This window comes from Choloepus didactylus, chromosome 2 (assembly GCF_015220235.1).
Source record: "Choloepus didactylus isolate mChoDid1 chromosome 2, mChoDid1.pri, whole genome shotgun sequence".
NCBI lineage: Eukaryota > Metazoa > Chordata > Mammalia > Pilosa > Megalonychidae > Choloepus > Choloepus didactylus.
The window spans coordinates 173,926,528-173,948,880 of NC_051308.1; the positions used below are offsets into that span (position 1 = coordinate 173,926,528).

At 33.7% G+C, this 22,353-nt stretch overlaps 1 protein-coding gene across 2 annotated transcripts; it reads left to right on the top strand.

Moving 5' to 3' along the window:
* Nucleotides 1-274: 274 nt before the first annotated feature.
* Nucleotides 275-18,202, top strand: ZRANB2 (zinc finger RANBP2-type containing 2). Of its 2 annotated transcripts, XM_037826919.1 has the most exons (11): nt 277-540; nt 2,999-3,051; nt 3,136-3,244; nt 4,329-4,411; nt 9,311-9,387; nt 9,608-9,742; nt 10,876-11,045; nt 12,535-12,621; nt 14,576-14,734; nt 15,741-15,815; nt 16,333-18,202. In XM_037826919.1, exons 1-10 carry the CDS (start codon nt 485-487, stop codon nt 15,772-15,774), a joined length of 963 nt encoding a protein of 320 aa, XP_037682847.1. In that variant the 5' UTR covers nt 277-484; the 3' UTR covers nt 15,775-15,815; nt 16,333-18,202. The 2 variants fall into 2 exon arrangements, with proteins under 2 accessions (XP_037682846.1, XP_037682847.1); XM_037826918.1 differs by lacking the exon at nt 15,741-15,815 and having other exon boundaries at nt 275-540.
* The last annotated feature ends 4,151 nt before the right edge of the window (nt 18,203-22,353 follow it).

The window sequence follows — 22,353 nt, forward strand, 5'->3', positions numbered from 1 at the left end:
AAAGTAACCTCCCCGAAACTGAACAGCCCAGCACCTCAACTCCTAAATACAGACTGTGCAGCTCACGGTTCTACTTCCCAGAACTGATCAGAGTCACTTCCGCTTCCGGAAGTTCTCCCTAGCTCCGCCCACCTAAGAGGAAGGCCTTTTCTTTTGAGTCCTCCCGCCTGTAGAGGGCTCTCCCAGGCGCCTAGTGCCACGAAGGCCTCCTGCCTGGGCTGTCCCTTTGGCGCCTGTTAGTTTAGCCCCAGAGGAGACTTTTGCATTGTAACTCAATCGGCGCGAAAACAATCGTACAGGCACTTAACTGTAGACAGTAACTTTCAAACGTATCCCAACTTGGTGCCTTCGTTCTCAAACCCTGACGCGGTGTTGTGTAAAAGTCAGGCGGGATGGGGACAGCCCCAGGGTGCTGAAAGACCCAAGCTTGCTTCCTCCTGTGAAGACGTAGCTGCGGGTGGCTGTGGTGGTTGCGGCGGCCAAGATGTCGACCAAGAATTTCCGAGTCAGTGACGGAGACTGGATATGTCCTGACAAGAAGTGAGTCCATGAAAGGTTCCGAATTGGGGTGATGTTTATCGGTGGGAGCTTTATCAGGTGTTTTCGGCATTTTTCGTTTTTACGATCTCGTCCCGTGTGCTCAGCCGGATTGAGGCGGCGAACCGCCGGCTGCTGGGCGGGAAGCAGACTCCTGATCTCACAAGCGAGGTCTTTTGGGAGCCTTTGTTTTAGGATGTCGCCAGCTTTTTTTCGACATTATCGCTCCATTATTCCTCCTGGACAGCGAAATCGTCTATCCTTTGCCTCTACTCACTTTTCCGGTCCCGGCCAGGTTTCAGTGATAAAATCTCCCCTTTCGGGGTTGGCTTGGTGTTGGGTCACCCCCACGTGACTTTCCCTTGAAGAACTTTACTCTGTTCTCGGAAAGCTTTGCTTTTACGGCCCTCGCCCTTTTGCTTCTCATAGTTCATGATGTTTTGTTTTTTTCTTAATCAAACTTTTCCTCTGTACTGTTTGTGCCGTTTACCCAAGCCTTTTCCTTGTTTGGGATATTCTGACATTTCTCCGTCATTGACCTTTTAATTCTCCACAAGAACTGGGCCTTTCTCGTCGTTAGGGCCGAAAAGACGGAGGCTTGTGTTTTTGCATGTTTAGCCCTGAGGATGCCTGCAGCAGAGAAGCACGTGTTTTAGTGCTCGATTAAATTGTTAATCAGCTTTTACTGAAAGTGCACAAATGTGTACACTATCTGGAAACTATTAAAAAAATTAATGTATAAGTTAAGCTCAAAGTTAAAACCTTTGCTTTCTTGTCCCTGAGCTAGCCATAGATGTCGTAGAATTTAATGATTGTAAAGAATCCAAAACTGGAGCAAACTTGAGTTTAATTCCAGTTCCATTAAGTAAAGATCATGTAACTGTAAGTATGTTATTTACCTTTGCTGAAAAAACAGGAGTAGAACAACTCCCTTATAACAAATAAATGAAACAGTAGAGATATGTGTTGTACAATGAAGTGTAGCAAATACTCATTAATTAATATGTAGTTTTAAGTGTGTACTTTTGCTAGTAGTTTTAAGAAGTTAATCATCTGATGTCATTAAAAAAGATGAAATCCATATTTCCCAAGCGTTTGAATTCTGTCTACATTTTAAGCATTAATGCATAACTATTAGGATTACCTGAAGGGACTCAACTTTAATTCATCATAGTGAATAGAATGAAAGTCGTATGTTATGAATAGCATTTTTCTGCCTGGTACAGCACTGTTGATAACATTAAAAAGGTATGGAACAAAAACTAATGACTTTTGTTACTCATTTGTAGAATAATGGCTTTTGTCAGTGTCATTAATGACAGCATGGCGGAATATTTGAAGTAGGACTCTCTAAGAGATGACCTTTCAACTTAGTTACAAGTATATGAATAAAGTACTATTTCTACAATACGAGTAGATCCCCAAAACATTTTCAGAATATATTTTCAATTTTTATCAGGGTCATAAGGAATATTCTTAAGGGGGTAAAACAAAACTGCTGGGATTACTTCAGTTAAGCTTAGTGACAATTCTTTGCATCTTTTATTTCATTCTAATATAGTACTCCCCCCACCAAAAGTAATCAGCTTTTAAAAATTTAAGCATTACCTGTCATTCAGAACATTTAATATATTTTTACTAGTATGTGTGCGGATGCATTATTAAAACCAAGTAAATGAATGAATATATGTGTATATTTTTGCTTTTAATTATTTGCTGAGGCTAAGCATGAAGCCATACCGTGTATTATTCTATTTATTAAAAATTATTGGTGGTGGTCCTTATGTCATTTTTATCACCTTAGTTTAGGGGGTGTGATAAATATCCTAAAAGTCTCTGTTTCCCTTATAATCTTTGAACCTTTTTATATTTGCCTTTAGTACAAAGTATCTTCTTTTTTTATTACCATCCCATCTACTACCTGTAAAAAGTCTTTCATCAATGTCCATGAATAAAGCCCTCCCTGATTTATTTTCTCTCTCTTCATCTACCTTAGCAATTATATTTCTTATGATACTTGAACTTTTGTGTATGGCTCATTATTTTCCAGATTGGGAGTTCCCTTGAGGTCTTTCTAAAGTTCCCTGGTGTCTTGTCAGTATTGTTGAATTGGAGTTAAATCTCACTTCAATTTTGTAAGGTGATTTCATTATAATTAATGATATGTGCTGGTATGAGGACACTTGGACACAGAGATTCTAAGTGACTTATCCAGGATCACATAACTGCTAAGTGGAAGATTGCAATATCTTATTTTGGACTTCTGACCACAAATTTTGCTAAATTGCCGGATTTTTTTCCTAAATAGTTAACATTGACATTAACGTAAGTGAGGTAGAACTGAAAGTTCTGGATTCCAGATATGTAGTGTGGACATATTTAAAAATTGTGTTTATAGAAATTTTTTTTAAATTAAGTATCTAAAACACATTTTTATTAATGTTTTTTACTTTATCTTCAGATGTGGAAATGTAAACTTTGCTAGAAGAACCAGCTGTAATCGGTGTGGTCGGGGTAAGTAAGGTAATGTTAACACTGTGTATGTAGATGGTTTCTTTATTTCCCCAGATTCATATTGCTTTGTTTTTCTATTTTTAGAGAAAACAACTGAGGCCAAGATGATGAAAGCTGGAGGCACTGAAATAGGAAAGACACTTGCAGAAAAGAGCCGAGGCCTATTTAGTGCTAATGACTGGCAGTGTAAAACGTATGTATTCAAAATTATTATTCACTTATCCGTCCATAATATGTGCAACCATTACTTGTTAATATAACCAACTCTTAAAAGTCACAAGACAAGCCAAGGCAACCTTTTAAATTAAAGGCCTGTTGGTTGTTAGTCTGTATCTGATATTTAAGATTAGTGTTAAAGAGCTTTTAAATTCTCTTTTTCACTTTTTTTTTAAATGGTAATATTAGTTACTATGGTGGATTATTTACATCAGTAAATGCGTGGTTAAAGTGAGCAAACAGCAATCCCCCTCCTCAAAAAATTACGGTTTTTTGAAAGCTCTAAGGCCTACTTTTTTTCTGTTATTAAAAAAATCTCAAAAAACATTTTTAGGTTTTTTCATTGATGTTAAGTAAACCAAAAAATTTATTTTGCCTGTTCACAGAAATTTTAGAATCATAAATTGTTTGCCATAAATTATTACCCTAATTAGGTAGGTTTCTTAATATTTTTGTTTTTCAACTTTGGGTTTAATTCTGTGTTGATTTTTCAACTTCCATCTTTTCTTCTATCCAAGTTAATCGGATATATATGAAAGGGAACTGAATCAGAAAATGGTCTTACATAACTTCCTGATACTATCGATCATAAATTGTACTGGAGAAGTTTCCAGCAAAAAGTTTAAGTCACTGTTGATTTGGTATGCTGTTCTTGAACTGATTCCTTAAGAAAAATTTGACATTATTTGGTGTGTAGCTTTACTTTTCTTTGAGGTGAATTTGGGGACTGAGAAATCAGTAGAATCTTTAATTTGACTCTTTTCCTTAAGGCATCAGTATCTCTATAGATAAAGTTCATTTGTTTCTCATAAAATCACAAAGGCGTTCTTCATTATATAAATTTTGCTTCTCTGCTTAAATAGTGCAACTTGTTGGAGCCCAATTCTCTCTCCAGACAAGTGTACGTTTTCTTTGCTTACCATAGTCCTTAATGAAAATTTTGTTAATGGTAGTGATTTCGTCCTAGTATTTATTTAAAATTGTATGATGTCTAAGAATTTCAATATTTTCCTATTACTGTACTGTGGTCTACTAATTTGATATTTTTTTTACTTCTAAAGTTGCAGTAATGTGAATTGGGCCAGAAGATCAGAATGTAACATGTGCAATACTCCAAAGTATGCTAAGTTAGAAGAAAGAACAGGTAATATACAGCCCTATTTTAATTAAGCAATTATAAATTAAATTTTAATTTAAAAGAACTAAATTTGGAAATTGTATACTTTCTTGTTAAGAGCACAGTAGTTGAGGATTCTTTGTATTCTGCCCTTATATGTATACATGTATATAAATATATATATATTTTTTGTCCAAATGCAAAAAGGTCATCTGTTGTTTTGTAATAAACAATTTACAAAATGTGATGTTAGGCAGCCCTATACTAACAAATAGTGACACTTCGATACTTGTAAAAATTCTTTGTCCTCCTCGCTCCCCACAGCCCCTCCTGGACTAAATGTTTGTTATTAGTAATGATAATATGGTATTAGCATTTTTTCATCCATTTGATATCCTAGTGGGACAAAAAGGGCAAAAGACTCCATTTGAAGTATTTTTCTAAATCTTGGGCAATGATTTGCAAACTCAGCTATGCTATGCTTTAGAATCATCTGGGAAACTTTTTAAAAATACACATTCCAAAGCACAGAACTATTGAAGCTCACTGGGGAAGGGGTCCCAAGAATCTGCAATTGATGTTGATGCTTATGGTGTTTAAGAACTATTCGCCTAAAGAATGGGTTACCATATGCTCTGGGTGTTGTCAGTGGTTAGATGAAACTATTTCATTCAAATATCTAATAGGACTTGGTTGTTCCTGGGAGTCACTAGTCCTTTAAAGAATCCTTTGGACTTAGTGCTTCCAAACTGCAACAGAAATTCTACTTTTATTTCCCCTCTTCTTTAACTTACATTCTTACATCTAATCTATATAATTTTTCATTTTCAATCCTCAAATCCAATCCCATTCCTATCATACTTTGAAAATGATCTTACCTGTGTGTGCATTCAGTGGATTAAGGTCTTCCAACGAGAGTATCTTTTTTCCTTCCCTCAAATCTCGAAGGTAAAGACGTCTTAAACTGATTATATCTAAACCAAATTCATAATTTTCCCACAGGACCTGGCTCCTCCAGTGGTCTCTTTCTTGTGAATAGTACCACCCACTACATAAGTCAGAAACCTAGACAATCTTGATAGCTCCTCTTCCTGCTCCCCCCTCCAAAAAAAAAAAACACATTTTTTTCCATCACTACCGTAGGCAAAACTACCATTGTGTCTTGTCTTAGAAATGTAGCCATTTATAGTTGGTCTCCATATATATTTCCTTCCTGCCTAGTTGAAACCAGAAGTTTTTTTTTTTCTTTCCAAAATAAAAATTCCTTTTGTTTAAAACCTTTTTAGTGCTTTTTAGCATAAAGTTCAAAAATCTTAAAATAGGTGTTAAAATTGTAATCACAAAAGTCCTTTTCTTTATTCACATTCTCTTTGACCTATTTCATTATTTCTCTTTTAAAGTTTCCCTATTTAGCAAGAGCTATAGCCTGACAAACAGAAGTTATCCAAGTTTGTGTTTGATACCTCCTCATTTTCCTTTACTCAGGTGTCGTCTTTCCATCATCCTGGTGTTGTAAACCATTCTTACTTCTTGACTATCAAGTATTTGTCTTTGTTGATGACATTTGAAGGTGTGAACTAGCATACTGTTGCTCTCCAGTTTCTCTTGACTGTTTTAATAAGGCAGTGTGAGGTTCAGGGGAGCATTTCCCTAAGCATGGGACAGAATGTAAATAAAATAAAATTTGCTACACTACCTCTGAAAGATTAACTTCTACTGCATAATTCCATCACCTTGTTGCACAATAATTAGCTATTCTGTTTTTGGATTTGAGGGTTACTTCTATTTTTGTTTCTTTTTAAATAAAAAATATTAAGTATTAGCTTCAGTAGAAACAATCTTAATGTGTTGTGTTTTTTTATTCTTTTGAATTACTTCCTTAATATAAATTTTCAGGAATTGAACTAATTGTTCAAAGTATAGAATCACAAAATTTTCAAGTTAGTGTCTTAGTTCTTCCATTGAAATATATTTCATGGTCACCTCTTTTTTCTCTCTTTCCATTAGTAAACCCTAATTCAGGCTCTCACTTTAAATATGTGTTGATTCCTCACTGGCCTTTTTTGTTCAGCTTTTTGCATTTTATTATGAGACAAATTTGAAAATATTTTCATTCTAAGGCTTGCTAAAAACCTTCAGAGGTTCTTGGTTGCTTGTTTCATCTAAACTTTGTGTTTTAAAGCTTTCTCAAGAAGCTCAAATTCTATAAATGGGACCAGAATTCTGGTGTTTCCCAAAATTTTTTCATTTAAGAGATATTTATTGGCCACCCTCCTGGGTGCTGGAGATTGTTGGGTGAGCAAAATAGACATGTAGAGTCAAAGATAAATGAACTCCTTTTTGAAAAAGTGGTGTTGAAGCTAAGAAGTGAAAAATGGGGGTTACGTTGGTAAGAAGTTGAGAGGACATTCTAAGCGGGCAAACAGCCTAAGAGACTTGCAAATTGAGCATATTGGATGAACTAAAAGAAGGACCATGTATGGGACCTAGTTAGCTCCAGAAAACACATAAGAAATAGTCATAGCCTTGTAAATCAAGGAAAAAGAGTTTATATTCTAAATGTAAGGAGAAATATCCCAATGGATTTTTTAATAAGGAGTGGGGCAATCTTATTTCCTTTATAAACTACCATTGCTGTTTTGTGGAGAAAGAATTGCAGGCTGGAAAGAGTGGAAGCACGATAGTCAATTTCACAGCATTACCTGAAGAGCTTTAGAATGAAGGAAACATACAGAATATGCCAGTGATTCCTCTAACTCACTTCTGTTATTCAGTGGAAACAATATAATCAACTTTTTTCATAATAAAGAGCTACTGCATTTTCCAAGTATAGGGAAACAGTTCATGAGTTAGATTTGTTTTTGGAGTTCATACAACATCACCGTTTTCTGTGGCTTATGTGAGAGAACATGAAAATAGCTGCATCTTTGCTATAATAATTTTAAAGTAATTTTGCTTTACTGTGGAACATTGCCCATTTGAGTTATAGTTCATTTTCTAAATCTTGCTATAATTTATTCTTTAGCTCTATATATACCGTATTTCAGCTAATAGATTATTAAATATGAACAAAGAACTCTACTATTGATTTTAAATAGAATTGTTTTACATGCTTCTACATTACTTTTTTTTGAATGAATTTTTTTAATGAATTAAAAAGTCCAGTTTAACAGACATGTTTTCTTTTATGGTAGCCTAAAGCTTATTATGTTGCATCATATTTGTTTGATTTGCCTTTTCTTTTTCCCCATCTGAATTATGTCCCATCTAGGTCCCATAGATTTTTTTTTTAAATTTTATTATTCATATTCTTCCACTTATTTTGAGTTTTTAATCTTGATCTGCAGTGCTTAGTCATCTCTTAGAATTTGTTCTTGTTTCTCAAACTCCTATATCTTAATCTCAGGATTTATTGATATAACAATTAAATATATTGAGGGACAAGAAACTGTATGGTTGGGTTATAATGTTCCCTGTATTTGTAATCCATGATTAACATTGAATATGAGGTATCCTCTTGAAGTTAACATGTACCCTGTTGTACTTCTGACCATCCCAAATAGCAAATCCCATTTGTTTTTGCTTCAAACTGTCTTTTTTTATGTACTTAATGTTTTGAGGAACAAAAAGTCATTATGTATTTAATACGCTTCACTGCTATGTGATATCCACAGAAAGAAAAAGAAATGTTTGTAGATTACAGTTGGAGTGCAAATTGTCTCTGAAACAAAGTAGGAAGAGGAAGAGAGAAGGGATGATATCCCGATATTCCAAGGATAAACTGGTCATTGAAGTTTTCACTAGTACAGGTATAATACAGGAAAAAAAGGATGTTATATCAGTGTGAGTTTTTCAGAAAGTTAAATTTATTAAATTATTTTGAAGGGAGAATTATATTCTTTCTACTGTTTTTTTTTGGCCCTGTTATGAAAAAATGGTGGAGTAAGTGATCTTTTTTTAATGCCCATGACTGGCGAATTCTTAAGTATTTTCTAATTGCTTTTTTGCTTATAAATTTAATGTTTTGTGAGTTTATGAAGTCCTTAAATCTGAAAATCACTGGCCTTCACTGCTAGTACTGCTCTAGAATATGTGAAGCAGTTATCATGTTACCCTTAGCCACATAACTCTTTGTTTTTTAATGGGATACTTTTTCAGAATTTCTCACCTCACTTTCTGTATAAAACTAACTCGCTTTCTTTTTTCAATCTTCCTTTTAAGCCAATGTCATAGATACAATAAATTGTAGATATAATTGTGACATCAAAGAATAATGGTTTGCAGATCTTGATTACTTTTCTTTACTATATTTTTCATTTCAAAATTTACTTGCTACTCAGAGAAACCTGAGTGATATTTAACTATGTATTAAAAATAGCCCCATTGAAATGAATATGGGTGTCCTTTATTGTATCATCATTATGTTTGCCTGTATAATTTGGGATTTTTCAAGATCTGGCTAGTGGCCCACTAAAAATTTCAGTGGCTCAGAAAAATTTCAATATATGAGAAGATTTCAGACAATTATCTACAACTGATAAAAGGTGAAATTTGATTCTTGGTTCTTATTGAGCCTAGTCCTCCAGAAAAATTGTGGTAAACTATAAAGGAAAGTCCTTTTAAGACAGGCTTGAGTGATGTTTTCCATCACTGATTGCCTTAGTTAGATCACACATTTGTGAAATCAAGAGCAAGAAGTGTAGCCACGGGACTTTCCTAGCTAAGATATTTAACTTTGTGACTGTTTCTCTGTAGCTATGTATTTTTATTAAACGCTAGTAATTTATTAGATGAATAGGCAATTGCTATTGATAAGATTTTCTTCTCCTGTTGTTTAAAGGTGATTTAGACATGTTTTTATTATTTAAGTGAATAGGATAAAACATAACTGAATTATGGTTAATAATTGGTGTCCTTTTTTTTTAGGATATGGTGGTGGTTTTAATGAAAGAGAAAATGTTGAATATATAGAAAGAGAAGAATCTGATGGTGAATATGATGAGGTAAGCTACATACTAGCCTGGAGGTTAAATGCAAATTGAAAGAACATATTAGAAAATATCTTAAAGGCAAAGGAAAAATTTTTGATGTAACATTTTTGTGAGTGCAGTTTGAGTCTTTTGCAGCAGTTTATAGTTAACTATATAGAAATAATTTCTTAGCAAAAGTGTTACTTCTAATACATTTTCAGCTCACAGAAATATTATGTAACTTTTTATCTAGTTTGGACGTAAAAAGAAAAAATACAGAGGGAAAGCAGTTGGTCCTGCATCCATTTTAAAGGAAGTTGAAGATAAAGAATCAGAGGGAGAAGAAGAGGATGAGGATGAAGATCTTTCTAAATATAAATTAGATGAGGTAAATGATTTTCTTGTCCTTTTCCTTCTTGTCTTATTTGGATTATGACATAATATATGACTGCTTTTGATGACCTTTGGCTCTTTGTGAAGATACATTCTCCCGTATATTCATTCAGTCTCACAAAGGCTTTGAGCTTCCACTATGTCTTAAGCACTATTCTGGTTCTAGAGGTATAATAGTGACTGAAACAGAACCTCCCTTCTCTTACGGAACTTAAATTCTAGTAGGAGAAAGACATAAATTAGCAAGATAATTTAGAAGGCAATAAATGTTTTGAGGACATCATGTAATAACATAGACGAGCTCTTTTTGTTTCAGTGGCTGTGGAATTTCTGAGGAAGTGAAATTTGAGCTGAGACTTAAGTGATAGAAGGAATCTGCTATAAGCTTGTCAGAGCGTATTCAGGCAGACAGAACAGCAAATTTAGGTTCCTTAAGTAGAGAACAAGCCAGCAATATTCAAGAAAATATATGTAGTCCAGTGTGGTTAGAGCAAAGAAGAAAATGACATGAGGGGGAGCAGCAGTCATAACACCAAGTCTAGGATGTTCTGTGGGTAGAATCTGTAGATCCAGATTAAGGGCACTTTAGGGTCTGAACATAAGAGGCCCTGAATGCAACTTAACAAACCAATATGGAACACTAAAAAGTTTTAAAGAAACAAGTAGGGTTTATTTGTCTGAACTGTGTTTCAAGGTGATTGTTGGTGACAGTATATTAAGGAGCAATTGGAGAGACAGAAGGAGTTTACAGAGTTAGGGAGACAATTTTGGAGGTTCTGTAATACTCTAGAGAAAAATGGAATGAAAGTCTGAACTCTAAAGACTGAGGGAGATGTTTTCAAGGACTTTGGAAGGGTAGAATTAAAGATTCTTGACAACTTGTTTGTTAGTACAATGTAGAAAGAGATAAAATGAATACTACTTCTAGATTTGCTTTGAAATATCTGGGATAGGCATGTCTGTTTAACTGAGATGAGGAATGTAGTAGGCATATTTCAGGACTGAGAATTAGTTTGCTGAGGTGTTGGTAATAAATCCATATGGAGATGTGTAGTACACAGAACTGTTCTTAGTAGGTAGTGTTAATATCCAAATGTCTAAATTTATATGATTCTGACTTTTTGTCAGGATGAGGATGAAGATGATGCCGATCTCTCAAAATATAATCTTGATGCCAGTGAAGAAGAAGAAACTAATAAAAAGAAATCCAATAGACAGAGTCGCTCAAAGTCTCGATCTTCACATTCACGATCTTCATCACGCTCATCCTCCCCCTCAAGTTCAAGGTCTAGGTCCAGGTAAACGGGTACAGGTCAAGGGTAACACCAGTCAAAATGTCAGTATCTAACTTCTTTATTTATAAATTTTGTTTTTCTTGATTGAATAAGCTTTTGATTTTAAAAATTTCACTTAAATCACCTTTTAAAAGATATTTTTTTCATCTTATTACCATGTAGTTATTGTCCAGTGTTTTTAGAAATGTAAAATTTTAACATGAAACTTCCTTAGCAGGTTTTAGAACCATACCTTTTATTAAAATAGACTAAAATTCAATTAAATCATTAATGCCCTGATAATTAAACATCTGAATAGTTTACATTTAGAAATTTTTTCTAAATAAAGTGAAGATTTATATTTTCACTGAGGACTTAAAAGGCTTAATATAGAAATTGTATAAGCATTAATTAATTCATTGCTCATTACAAAATATTTTAAAAATTTAGCTTTGTGTCAGTATTCTAAATTAAGCAACAAATTCTGCCATATTAGCTCTGATAGCTTAATGCTTATAATTTTGAGATATCCAGGAATAAATTAAATGTAGGACTCAGTTGGCATTGTATATGAATGTTTTTTGTAAATTTTTAGTAGATATTCCCTGATTTTTATAGTCAGTAATAAAAGTAAGATTTCAGGTGAGAAAAATCAGTGCCTTAAATAAACACCATTTCCTTGAAGAAACTTCATACATGTTTGATATCAAGGGCAGTGAATTTCTATGGTGTTTTGTAATGAAGTAGTAGCTGAGTATTCAATAATTAGATAATTGTTAATTGAATGCAATAAAACCTGAAAGCTTTTTAAAAGTGATTTATAAAGATAATATTTTTTGATATAAAAATATAATGATCTTTTTCTGCAAGTTATTATAAGGAACAAATTAAAGGCATGAATTAGATTTAATAAATAAATTGAGTGTCATTTGTGATGTATAGAATTCAAAGGAACCGTATCTCCCTTTGTGCCGTTGCTTTCAATGATGTATTTACCTAAAACAATAACAGGATTCTTAAAATACATTTTCCCTTTAATTCCCTAAGTTTTTTTAAAGACAGACATACACATGTCAATGCATAAACCTTCTTAGTAGTTAGAAACTGAGGAAATAGTTAAGGGAATTGACGGGCGATTCCATAGAAGTTAAATATAAATTGCAGCGTCCGTTATCCTGTATATGTAGGTCCTGGGTGACTTAGTGTCTTCTAATGAAGTGATAATGCTAACTGCTTTCATATTTTGAACCATTCTGAGTGATATTCAAAGTAATTTAATCTAACTTGGAAAGTGATAGTTGATTTATTTTTAGAAATTACCTTAAGTTCTGGCATAAAGAGTAAAATAGGAAATAAAAAGGTTATTTACTTGAAAACATTTGTATTTTGAAAATATGTATTGCAAGTGATACTCTTTCTATGAAAATGAACTCCTTTCAGTATTCACTTCACAAAGCTCAGTTAAGTGGCCCTGGAAAAAAAAAAAAAAAAAAATCCTTCCATATTGTTCCAGGTCCCGTTCAAGAAGTTCTTCCAGTTCGCAGTCAAGATCTCGTTCCAGTTCCAGAGAACGTTCGAGATCTCGTGGGTCGAAATCAAGGTGAATGAGGTAGCATCTCTCTGTAAAGCAGAGAGAAAAAATATTTAAAGACTGCAGAAGGCGTTGCTGCTTTTTTTTTTTTTTTTGGCTTATTTTGCTTGTACTTGTTGTCAGTTTTATTTTAGCATTAGATAACTAATGCACTTGCCTCAGCTTAATTTTCTCACCATGAAATGTTCCATTGCCAGCCTGTGCCAAGACATTCCCATGATTGAATTAAGGTGGCTATTTTTGGATTATGCAAGGTTTGTTATTTTGGTGCCAATATGTGATGAAGTGCTTAGACGGAGCTAGGCTTTATCCCCAAATCTCCAGTATATTAAGGTTATATTTGTAATAGTATATCAAATTAAATATGTATATAAAAAGAAAATGTGTAGTCCATTATAAAAAGGCAATTTTTCTATTGCCAGGCAATTTCAATACTTACAGAAACAACTTTGCCATTTATGTCAGATAAAGTTTCTAAGGAGACCTGTATGCATCTTTTCATGTCTCTTTAATTTTACACAGAATATTAAAAATAGATTGAATAGAGTAGACACCTTCTTAAATTCCACAGATGAATCAAGAAGTATGGTTGGTTGGTATTAAAAAGAGCATTTTTGTTCCCTTTCAGTTTGTATTTAGTCAGACTTTTAGAAGGAAATGTAATTTGTAATTTGTAAAGAAGAAAATGAAGCGGTAGTTTTTATCCACTCATTGATTTTTTGAACTTAAATATGCTGCCTTTGTTTTTAAGTTTGTTTTTCATGTATTAAAGGCATCTAACTTAAATATAAGAAGACTACTAAAATTCTGCTTGTTTGGAATTTCATGCTGAAGGGTAATGGCTCTTGGTAAAAATAATCATTCACTGGCTATTAGAACAAAATTTATAGAATTTTTAAAGGGCAGCTGAAATTTTACATTTAGGAGAAAAGAATGATATGCACCTTGTATTAAGCCAATACAAAATAGAAATCAGATGAGGGTTGGTTTTTTTGGTTTTTGTTATGTTTTGTTTTCTTTCATGTTGTATTATCAATATTCTAGTCCTTTTATTTTAGTACTTCTTGGGTGAAGATACTAAAGCTCTAGTATTCCATTTGGGAAGTACTGTAATTAAAATTGACAGAAAAGCCTTCGAAATCTTCCCAAACATTTTTTTGTTGCTTATACTTTCCAAAGAATTCTCCTTTTGGGCTTTCTGATTTTATTTTAAGCCCAAAGGTGAATTTTTTGGGAAGTTTGAGCTAAATTCCTTCAACCAAAATATATAAATGAAGAAGAAAATTTTTGCATTTAAACATTTGCACATTTACTAATATCTGAAACATGTGAATGTCAACACTTCATAATTTCATGAATAGTGATCCTTCATAAAAATTAGTATTGTAAATATAAATGAAGTTTTAAAGTTACTCATTTTATTTTTCTTTGAATATTTTGCAATTTAATAGTTACTGTTTTTTCTCTCTCCTGTCCCATAGCTCCACTTTTTCTGTAGCAACTTAAGTAATGATTTGCATAATTCCACATGGAATTATGTTCATTTTCCTCAGGAATTTGTATATATTATACATATCTTTCCCTCAAATGGAAAGATATATTTTGTACACATAGAGTTGTGCAAATGCACATTTACCTGTTAGTTTTGCTGTTTATATATAATTTAAAATTAAAAGCCTTAAATTAAAAAAAAAAAAATTTAAATTGTTTTAATACAGTAAGTTGCTTTTCAATTTCAATTGATGAGCAGTTATCTTAGAATTCCAAAAAGATGAAATGAATATAATTCTACTTAAATAGAATGTTTTCATGGTTGAACCAGAAGTCTTCTCTTGATAAGCAGTAAGTATTCCTTCTTATTCCATAGTGGTTATAAATCCTCTTTGAATAATTTTGGAGCTGTTAACTAAACAGTTTGGCTCATTTCTTCATTTAATGAAATATTTGATTTGTTTCAATGAAGATCCAGCTCCAGGTCCCACAGGGGCTCTTCTTCCCCACGAAAAAGATCTTATTCAAGTTCATCATCTTCTCCTGAGAGGAACAGAAAGAGAAGTCGTTCTAGATCTTCTTCATCTGGTGATCGCAAAAAAAGACGAACAAGATCACGGTCACCCGAAAGGTTTGGGTTTCTGTAGAAATAAGAATGGGTGTTCTTAAGTGTGCTTAATAGATTTAAACTTCCTAGTTAGGGTTAGACTTTTATTATCTCCTTTGTTCAAACTTGAAGTTATACTTTTAACTTTATACTTCAGACAAACAGATTGCTCTTTATCCTATGTGCTTTGATCTGGTTGATTAGAAAACTTATAGATCACACCATTCCTTTCTGCTATCTGATGATCTTAATGTTTGAATCTTTATATATAAACTATTATAGCCAACTCTCGGTTATTTCTGTCTTAAGAGCTCAATTCAGAAGCTGTATGTTGAAGTAATTTAGAGGTTGGTTTTTATGTGTATTAATTTATATTACTGATTTTAAATTAAATTTTAGAAAACATAGGAATTCTAGGACATCTTTTAAATAACTATTCCAGATCATTGGGAATCTGTCCTCATTTAAATACGTGCAAATGCATTTCCACAGCAGATCATTCTTTAATACCCTTTAGGTATAAGGAAATTGTTTCTTACATCCCATACATTTTTCATCTTGCAGTCCAACTCTTTTTTAGAGAAATACCTTTGCCAAGTTACTTTATATATTGACATTTTAAAAATTGATGAGAACAGTCTTTTGTCAGTGTCTAATTATATAGTCATTTTAATGGCTTGATGTGTAATCTTCACAAATTTTTTATTTCTGTTTAGCTTGTGAAAATAAGGATTAGGTTTAAGTCTGATTATTGCTGGATTCAGTGGTAGGATTGCTTCATGATTCCTTCTTGTACAGAATGATTCATTTTGCTTCTCCTTCCCATTCATTTTGAAGTTTAGATATTAAGATTACACAAAACTAGTTTTGTTTTTGTGCATTTATTCCTTTGTAAGAAAATTACTCTGTACTTGAGTGAACTTCATTCTATTGCTTTCTTAACACTTCTGCAAATTTTTATCGTAGCCACATATAATCCCCCTAGTTTGTTGTCATCTAAACTTAATGAACATGTTCTCTATTCCATAAGCCAGGTGATTGGTGAAAACACTAAACAACTCTGAGCCCAGGGCCAACCCCTACGGAACACCACTACTTTACCCAGGTTGATATTGACTTATTCATATTAGCTGCATGAATATAACCCTATAACTAGTTGTACAATCATCTTGTGTAATCTAGATTTTCACAGTTTAAATTATTAATAGATTCTCGTACACAAAAGCCTTGCTGTACCTGTTTTACATAAAGACTTATCACACCATCTGTCACATTTCCATTACCAAGTTTATATGCCTTTGTAGAACCTTATCTGTAACTTCATACATTTTGCAAGGCTTTATTTCAATACCTCAAATAATTGAGAGGTGGCTATATTTTGATATGAGAAGATATTTTTAAATTATAGAGAATTTTAAATTATGTTTATAGCATTACTGGGCTCACATCCAAAGTCTTAAAACACCAGATAATTTTATTTGTATAAGTTTTTATCTTAGTTTTTAATTATTCCCTTGGCCAGCGTCGAAGTGTTTTGTTTTTGTATTCTCAGTCTTATGAATAAATGCTGAAATCCAGCTCCAGCTTACTATTTTGCTTGCTTTCTTCATTATGTCTTACAGGCACCACAGGTCATCTTCTGGATCATCTCATTCTGGTTCCCGTTCAAGTTCAAAAAAGAAATAATGTATTAAAATTTACATCTTAAAAGAAAATATATTCAGTACAGTGCATGAAGCATATTTTTTATGAAGTTGGTGTCTTACTGGTCAGAAGTGCTAAGTCTACTAGTAGAGGTGCATGCCTTTCATTGCTTTTTGGAACAATACATCTGTGTTTGTGAAATTAAAAGTAAATAGCATTTTAAGCCATAATGTCCCAAAATAGATGCTACGCTGCATTCATTATTTAAAAGCATTTATTTGCTTTATATAAAACCATTTCTGCCATAACAAATACTTTATTTCCTAATTTGAGCTGTTTGTATTCCAAAATATGTCTTGTCTTTTGACTAAGACAGGATTGTCAATTTGCCTGAACTTTAGGCATGGAGGGAAGAACTATGGTAAACTAGTTGGAAACAAGCTATTTATGTTAGTTTGGGAAAAGAAGTTAACCTGTTTAGATTAACCTATGTCAAAGTGACTCATACCAGAAGAAGTTAAACTTAGTTGTAAAACAGTCAACTGGAACTGCTTTATTTTGAAAGTCCCTTTGCTTAGGGTGCCTTAGAATCATTAACTCTTTTATTCAGGTTTGCTTTTTGTACCACCATATTTACTGTAAAAGAATCTTGTAAATTGCAGGAGAAAGGTATTACTCATTTCTCTTACTGAAATGGGGTTAAGAAGAAAATCTAACAGTTTGTCTCTTCTCTGTTGATATGGTTGGCTGCTAAGAAAAACATCTTCAAAATGTTTGGTTATCTTAATGTTTTAAGAAGCTTTGTGTGATATATTTCAAAATCTGGTTGTATATGAGAGGTTAAAAAAGGCCAAATCATAGTTGTTAATGAGAAGCAAATTGAAGAGAGCTTCTGAAGTGTACTTCTCTTGGGATGAAAGGCCAACCAAGACATTGTGAATTTAAGTGAACATTTATCTTGAGATATTTAACTTCAAACATTTTGCATAAAATTTTCTCCTGAAGTGCAAATGAATACTTGTTTCTACATGATGTAAACAGAAATCATTACTGTTCCCATTCACTTGAAGGTTCTTATGGCTTAAAATGCTTTGGGAATTTGTTTTATTTCTCAAAATCTGGTCACTTGAGCTCCATTTTGTCTTCTGGTTTAAAAATAAAAAGGTTTCTCTTAACAGTATCTTCAGTGACAATGCAAGGTAAGTATATTAAGGGAAATCATCAGTTGTGCTTTAGGGCTTTTTTTGTCAAAGGGTATGGATTTTTTGTTTTTTTCCCTTTAACTTTAATGTCTGCTGCAATTTAAATAAAAATTAAAACATTTTAGGATAGTTAATAGATAGACCAAACAAAATTATATTTGTTTTTAATTTTAAAATGAGTGTTTTTCTCTTCAGCTGATCTAAAGGTGAAAACAAAATATCTTATGTAGAAATATTTTGATAATATTTTTACAATGAACTGCCCCATGTTTTTTTACGTATTATTTTCTTTGCTACATTTACTGTAGGTTGCACAAGAACTTATACTCTTTTAATTGTGCCTCAGACTTCTTGAAAGTCCACCTTCTAAATAGCCCAGATCAGATGATCTTCTAGATTTTATATGTTACCATTTGTTTATTCTTGTGCTTTTCTGTGTTTAAAACTTTGGCTGTACTAAACAAGTGCAAGGTTATAAAATTAGCTTATAGTAGTTTACAATTTGAATGATTATGATTTCATTTGGTTTAAACTGTACTAGTTCATTTCATAAGGCAATGATACTGTAGACAAATGTAAATAAAGCCTGTGAGTCAAGCATCAAGTGGTGGTTGTTAGAAATAAACTAGAGATTTTCAAGCTCTGATCTCATGTTCGTTTTTTAGCTAACCAGTTTTGTCTGTTACTTTTAGTTTTATATTTTAAACTCTTGTATTCACTTTGCTTTATCTAATGTCACTTCATTTTTATACATGATATTTGGTATTATCTGGTAATAAATGTCCACGTTCAGAGCAAGCTCTGAACACAAGGCCATGTTGTGGCGAAGTATGAAGGTAATGAAGGTCTTTGTTTCCCATCTCCTCTTCCTGTTCTCTGGCATCCACGGCCAGTGTTGTAGATGTTGGCAAGAAGGTAAGGAATTTTTCCACTCTACCTCCTATTTTTATATGAGTGCTAGATGCTTTTTAAAGAGCAATAACCTGATGGGTTTCCTGGCCTGAAAATTATAATATCTTAACTAATTCCCCCAGTTTTCTGACAAGGGTACAGATACACCCCTGATTTCACAAAAGGAAGGGTTAAAGAGTAAGGAAATTTAAAACTCCCCAGGGAGCCACAGAACTAGCTAAGTGGCAGTTCACTGCCAAATCTGATTGCAAATCCCATTATTATCTCTAACAACCAGATAAACTCTTTGAAGAGATAAATGTGAAATTCTTAAGTCAAAATGGTCTGCCATTTTTAAAATAGTAATTTGGTAGAAAAATTGTAATTTCAGTTATTCATAGATAGACAGTAGGTTGATAGACAAACTCAGGTATACATATGCAATATATAACTACTTTTTATTTTGGAAGTTTTAAATAATCTGGAAAAGTTAGGTCGTACAGAGAGGGTCTAGGTACTCCCTCACTCATTTTCCTCTATTGTTGGTACCTTACATCACCACCACATATTTGTCAAAACTGGGAAACCAGTATTATTAGTCCATTCCTGTTAACCAAACTCCAGGTTTCATTTGAATTTCTCCAATTTTTCCATTAATATCTACTTTCTGTTCCATGATCCAGTCCAGAATACCACATTGCATTTAGTTGTCATGTCTCCCAGTTTCATCTAGTGTGTGACAGTTTATCATTCTTTCCTTGTTTTTCATGACTTGATAGTTCTTAGGAGTACTGGCCAGATATCCTGTAAACTGTTCTCCATTCTGGGTTTGTCTGTTGTGTTTCCCCTTATTAGCCTGGAGTTAGGAGTTTTTGAAAAGAATACTAAAAGGTGAAGACCCTCATCACATACCAAGGAGTAAACACAACTACTTGAAAACATTGATGTGATGATGTGAACTGTTATCACTTGGTTAGGGTAGTGTTTGCCTGGATTCACCACTGTGAAGTTATAATTTTTTGGGGGGAAGCAATTTTTTAAGTGTTGCCCAGCCTTGTGGGTTGGGGATATTATTCCACCTCTTTTAGTGAGGGACGGTTACACACATTTGGAATTCTTTAATCAGAAAAATTTGTCTCTTTCTCATTCCAATGCTATATTATATATTTTGCTAATAAAATTGTTCCAGATTCAGCCATTATGAGGGAGTTCTTAAGTTGTCTCCTGGGTCCTTTGACATGCCTTCATCCTTTTGTTCTTTGAATACTTCCTTTGTTCTTTGTGGTACTATCCGATTCCACAAGATTGTTCTAGACTTATCCTATATTTTCCCTGCCACAGCTGTAGAATTAGTCATTTCTCCAAGGATCCTTGGTTCTTTTTGGAAATCATGATCTGTGTGTTAGATTTGTTCATTGCTACGAAGATGTCATTGCTTCTAGGCCCCATCAGACAGAGCTGGGTAATATGTATACTAACCCATGTATAGATAGATACATAGGTGTGTCTGTATGTGTGTAAAGCTGAACATGAGCATACACTGATGTCTGCAACTTAATGTTGCTGAATATGTTTTGAAGATGGAGCTAGTAGATTGGGAGTGGGATGTGAGCAAAGTGAAATCCAAGAAAAACACAATTGCCATTAACTAGAATGGGGAAGACTGGGAAATGGGAAACTTGGGATTTTTTGTTTTCCTCCTTTGGACATAGTATGGCTGACATCCATTTTAAGACATCATCAGGGTGATTAGACTAAGCAGTTTGAATGTAGGCGTTTAGGGAAGAGTATTTGGCTGGATTTAAAAATTCAAGAGTTGTTAGCTTTGTGGTTAGTAATGACATCAACAAGAGAATGAGCACCGAGGCATTTCAGAGTTAATTGGTGTGGGAAGAGGAGTAGGTGAACACGACATTGAGGAGAGCAGATAGTGAGGTAGGAAAACTAGGAGGGAATGGAGGACAGTATTAAAAAGTCAGAATTTTTTTATAGGTGAAGTAAGATGAGGACTACTAGATTAAATATTGGAGGTTGTCTCAGTTTCCCTGCTGCCAAAACAAATATCATACAATGGGTAGGCTTAAACAGAGGAATTTATTGGCTCGTGGTTTTCAGAATAGAAGTTCAAAATCAAGATGCCAGCACAGCAATGCTTGCTCCCCAAAAACGTGTTCTGGGGCTGAATGCCAGTGATACTGATCCTTGACTTTTCTGTCACATGACAGTGCACATGGTTGTGTCTTCTCTCTCTTCTGGGTTCAGTTGACTTCTTCCTTCTCATAGCTTTCTCTATATCTGAATTTTCCTGGAATTTTACTCCAGTAATAGAGTAAAAACCCAGTCTGGTTCAGTTGGGCCATACCTTAACCGAAGTAAGCACTTTGTTTTTTACCTAGCCACATTGAGCTATGTGGATCCACTAGGGTAGGGGGTGAGGGTGCAGTGGGGGAGTGGAGGGAGCTGTTAAACATATGCAAAAGATAAACATGTTATAGATAATAGAAGCATACTTTGGAGGTACTGTGAGTTCAGTTCCAGACCACCTCAATAAAGTGAGTCACAAATTTTTTGGTTTCCCAGTGTGTAGAAAAATTGTTTACACCATACTGCACTCTATTAGGTGTGCAATAGCATTACATCTAAAAAAAAAAAAAATCCCTTAAATTTAAAAATTATTAAAAAATGGTAACCATTTGTGCCTTCTGTGAGTCAATCTTTTTGCTATTGTAGCTTCTGGACTTGATGCTGATGGCTGCTGACTGATGAAGGTGGTAGTTACTGAAGATTGGGGTGGTGGTGGCAGTTTCTTAAAATAAGACACAGTGAAGTTTGACACATTGATCCTTTCATGAAAGATTTCTCTGTAGCATGCAATGCTGTTTGATAGCATTTTACCCACAGTAGAACTTTAACAATCCTCTCAAACCCTGCCACTATTTTACTGAGTTTATGTAATATTCTGAATACTCTGTTGTCATTTCAACAATGTACACAGCATCTTCAGCAGGAGTAGATGGCATCTCAAGAAACGACTTTTTTTGCTCGTCCATGAGAAGCAATTTGTAGCAATTTGAGTAGTCACATCTAAAGGCTCCATTGCTTGTACTGTTAACTATATAGTCCTTCGTCTATAATAGCGTTCACTGTTGTACAGTCCTATATTTTATCCTTTAGTTTTTATTCTAGTAATATGCATCCTAAAGTTTCCCCTTTTAACTACGTTCACCTATACAGTTCATTGCTAACTACATTCATGATAATGTGCTACCATCACGTCCATCTTTATCCAAACCTTTACCATCAGTGTATATAGAGAGTCTGTACAAGTTAAGTATCAAATCCCTATTCCCTAACCCCAGTCTATCTCCTGGTAACCTATGTTCTAGACTCTAAAGCTGGGATGAGGTTCATGGAACCCAAAGCAATTGCTATAGTAACATCAAAGATCACAGATTACCATAACAGATACAGTAATAAAAAAGTTTAAAATATTGTGAGAATTACCAAAAATTTGGCCAGACACAAAGCAAGCACATGCTGGTGGGAAAATGATGCCAATAGACTTGCTTGATGCAGGGCCAGTGTTTTAAAAGTACACTTGTGACATGCAATAAAACAAAACACAATAAAATGAGGTGTGCCTGTAGTTCCTATACATCTGTGTTTACCAAATTAAAAGCTAATGGGATAAGATAACCATATAAACTCTTAAAATACTTTAGTGAATGATTGAAATATATCTAAGGAGAAGATTTTAAGGAAAGCTGTAACTTGATTAAAGGAAATAAAATGATTTTGAAGTGAAAAATATAAAGATCCACTTTATATTAACCTCAGAGTAGAGGGGAAAGCTCTTGTAAAATACTTCAGGGTGGAGGTGGTCTCTGATAAGATAGCAAGAATCCC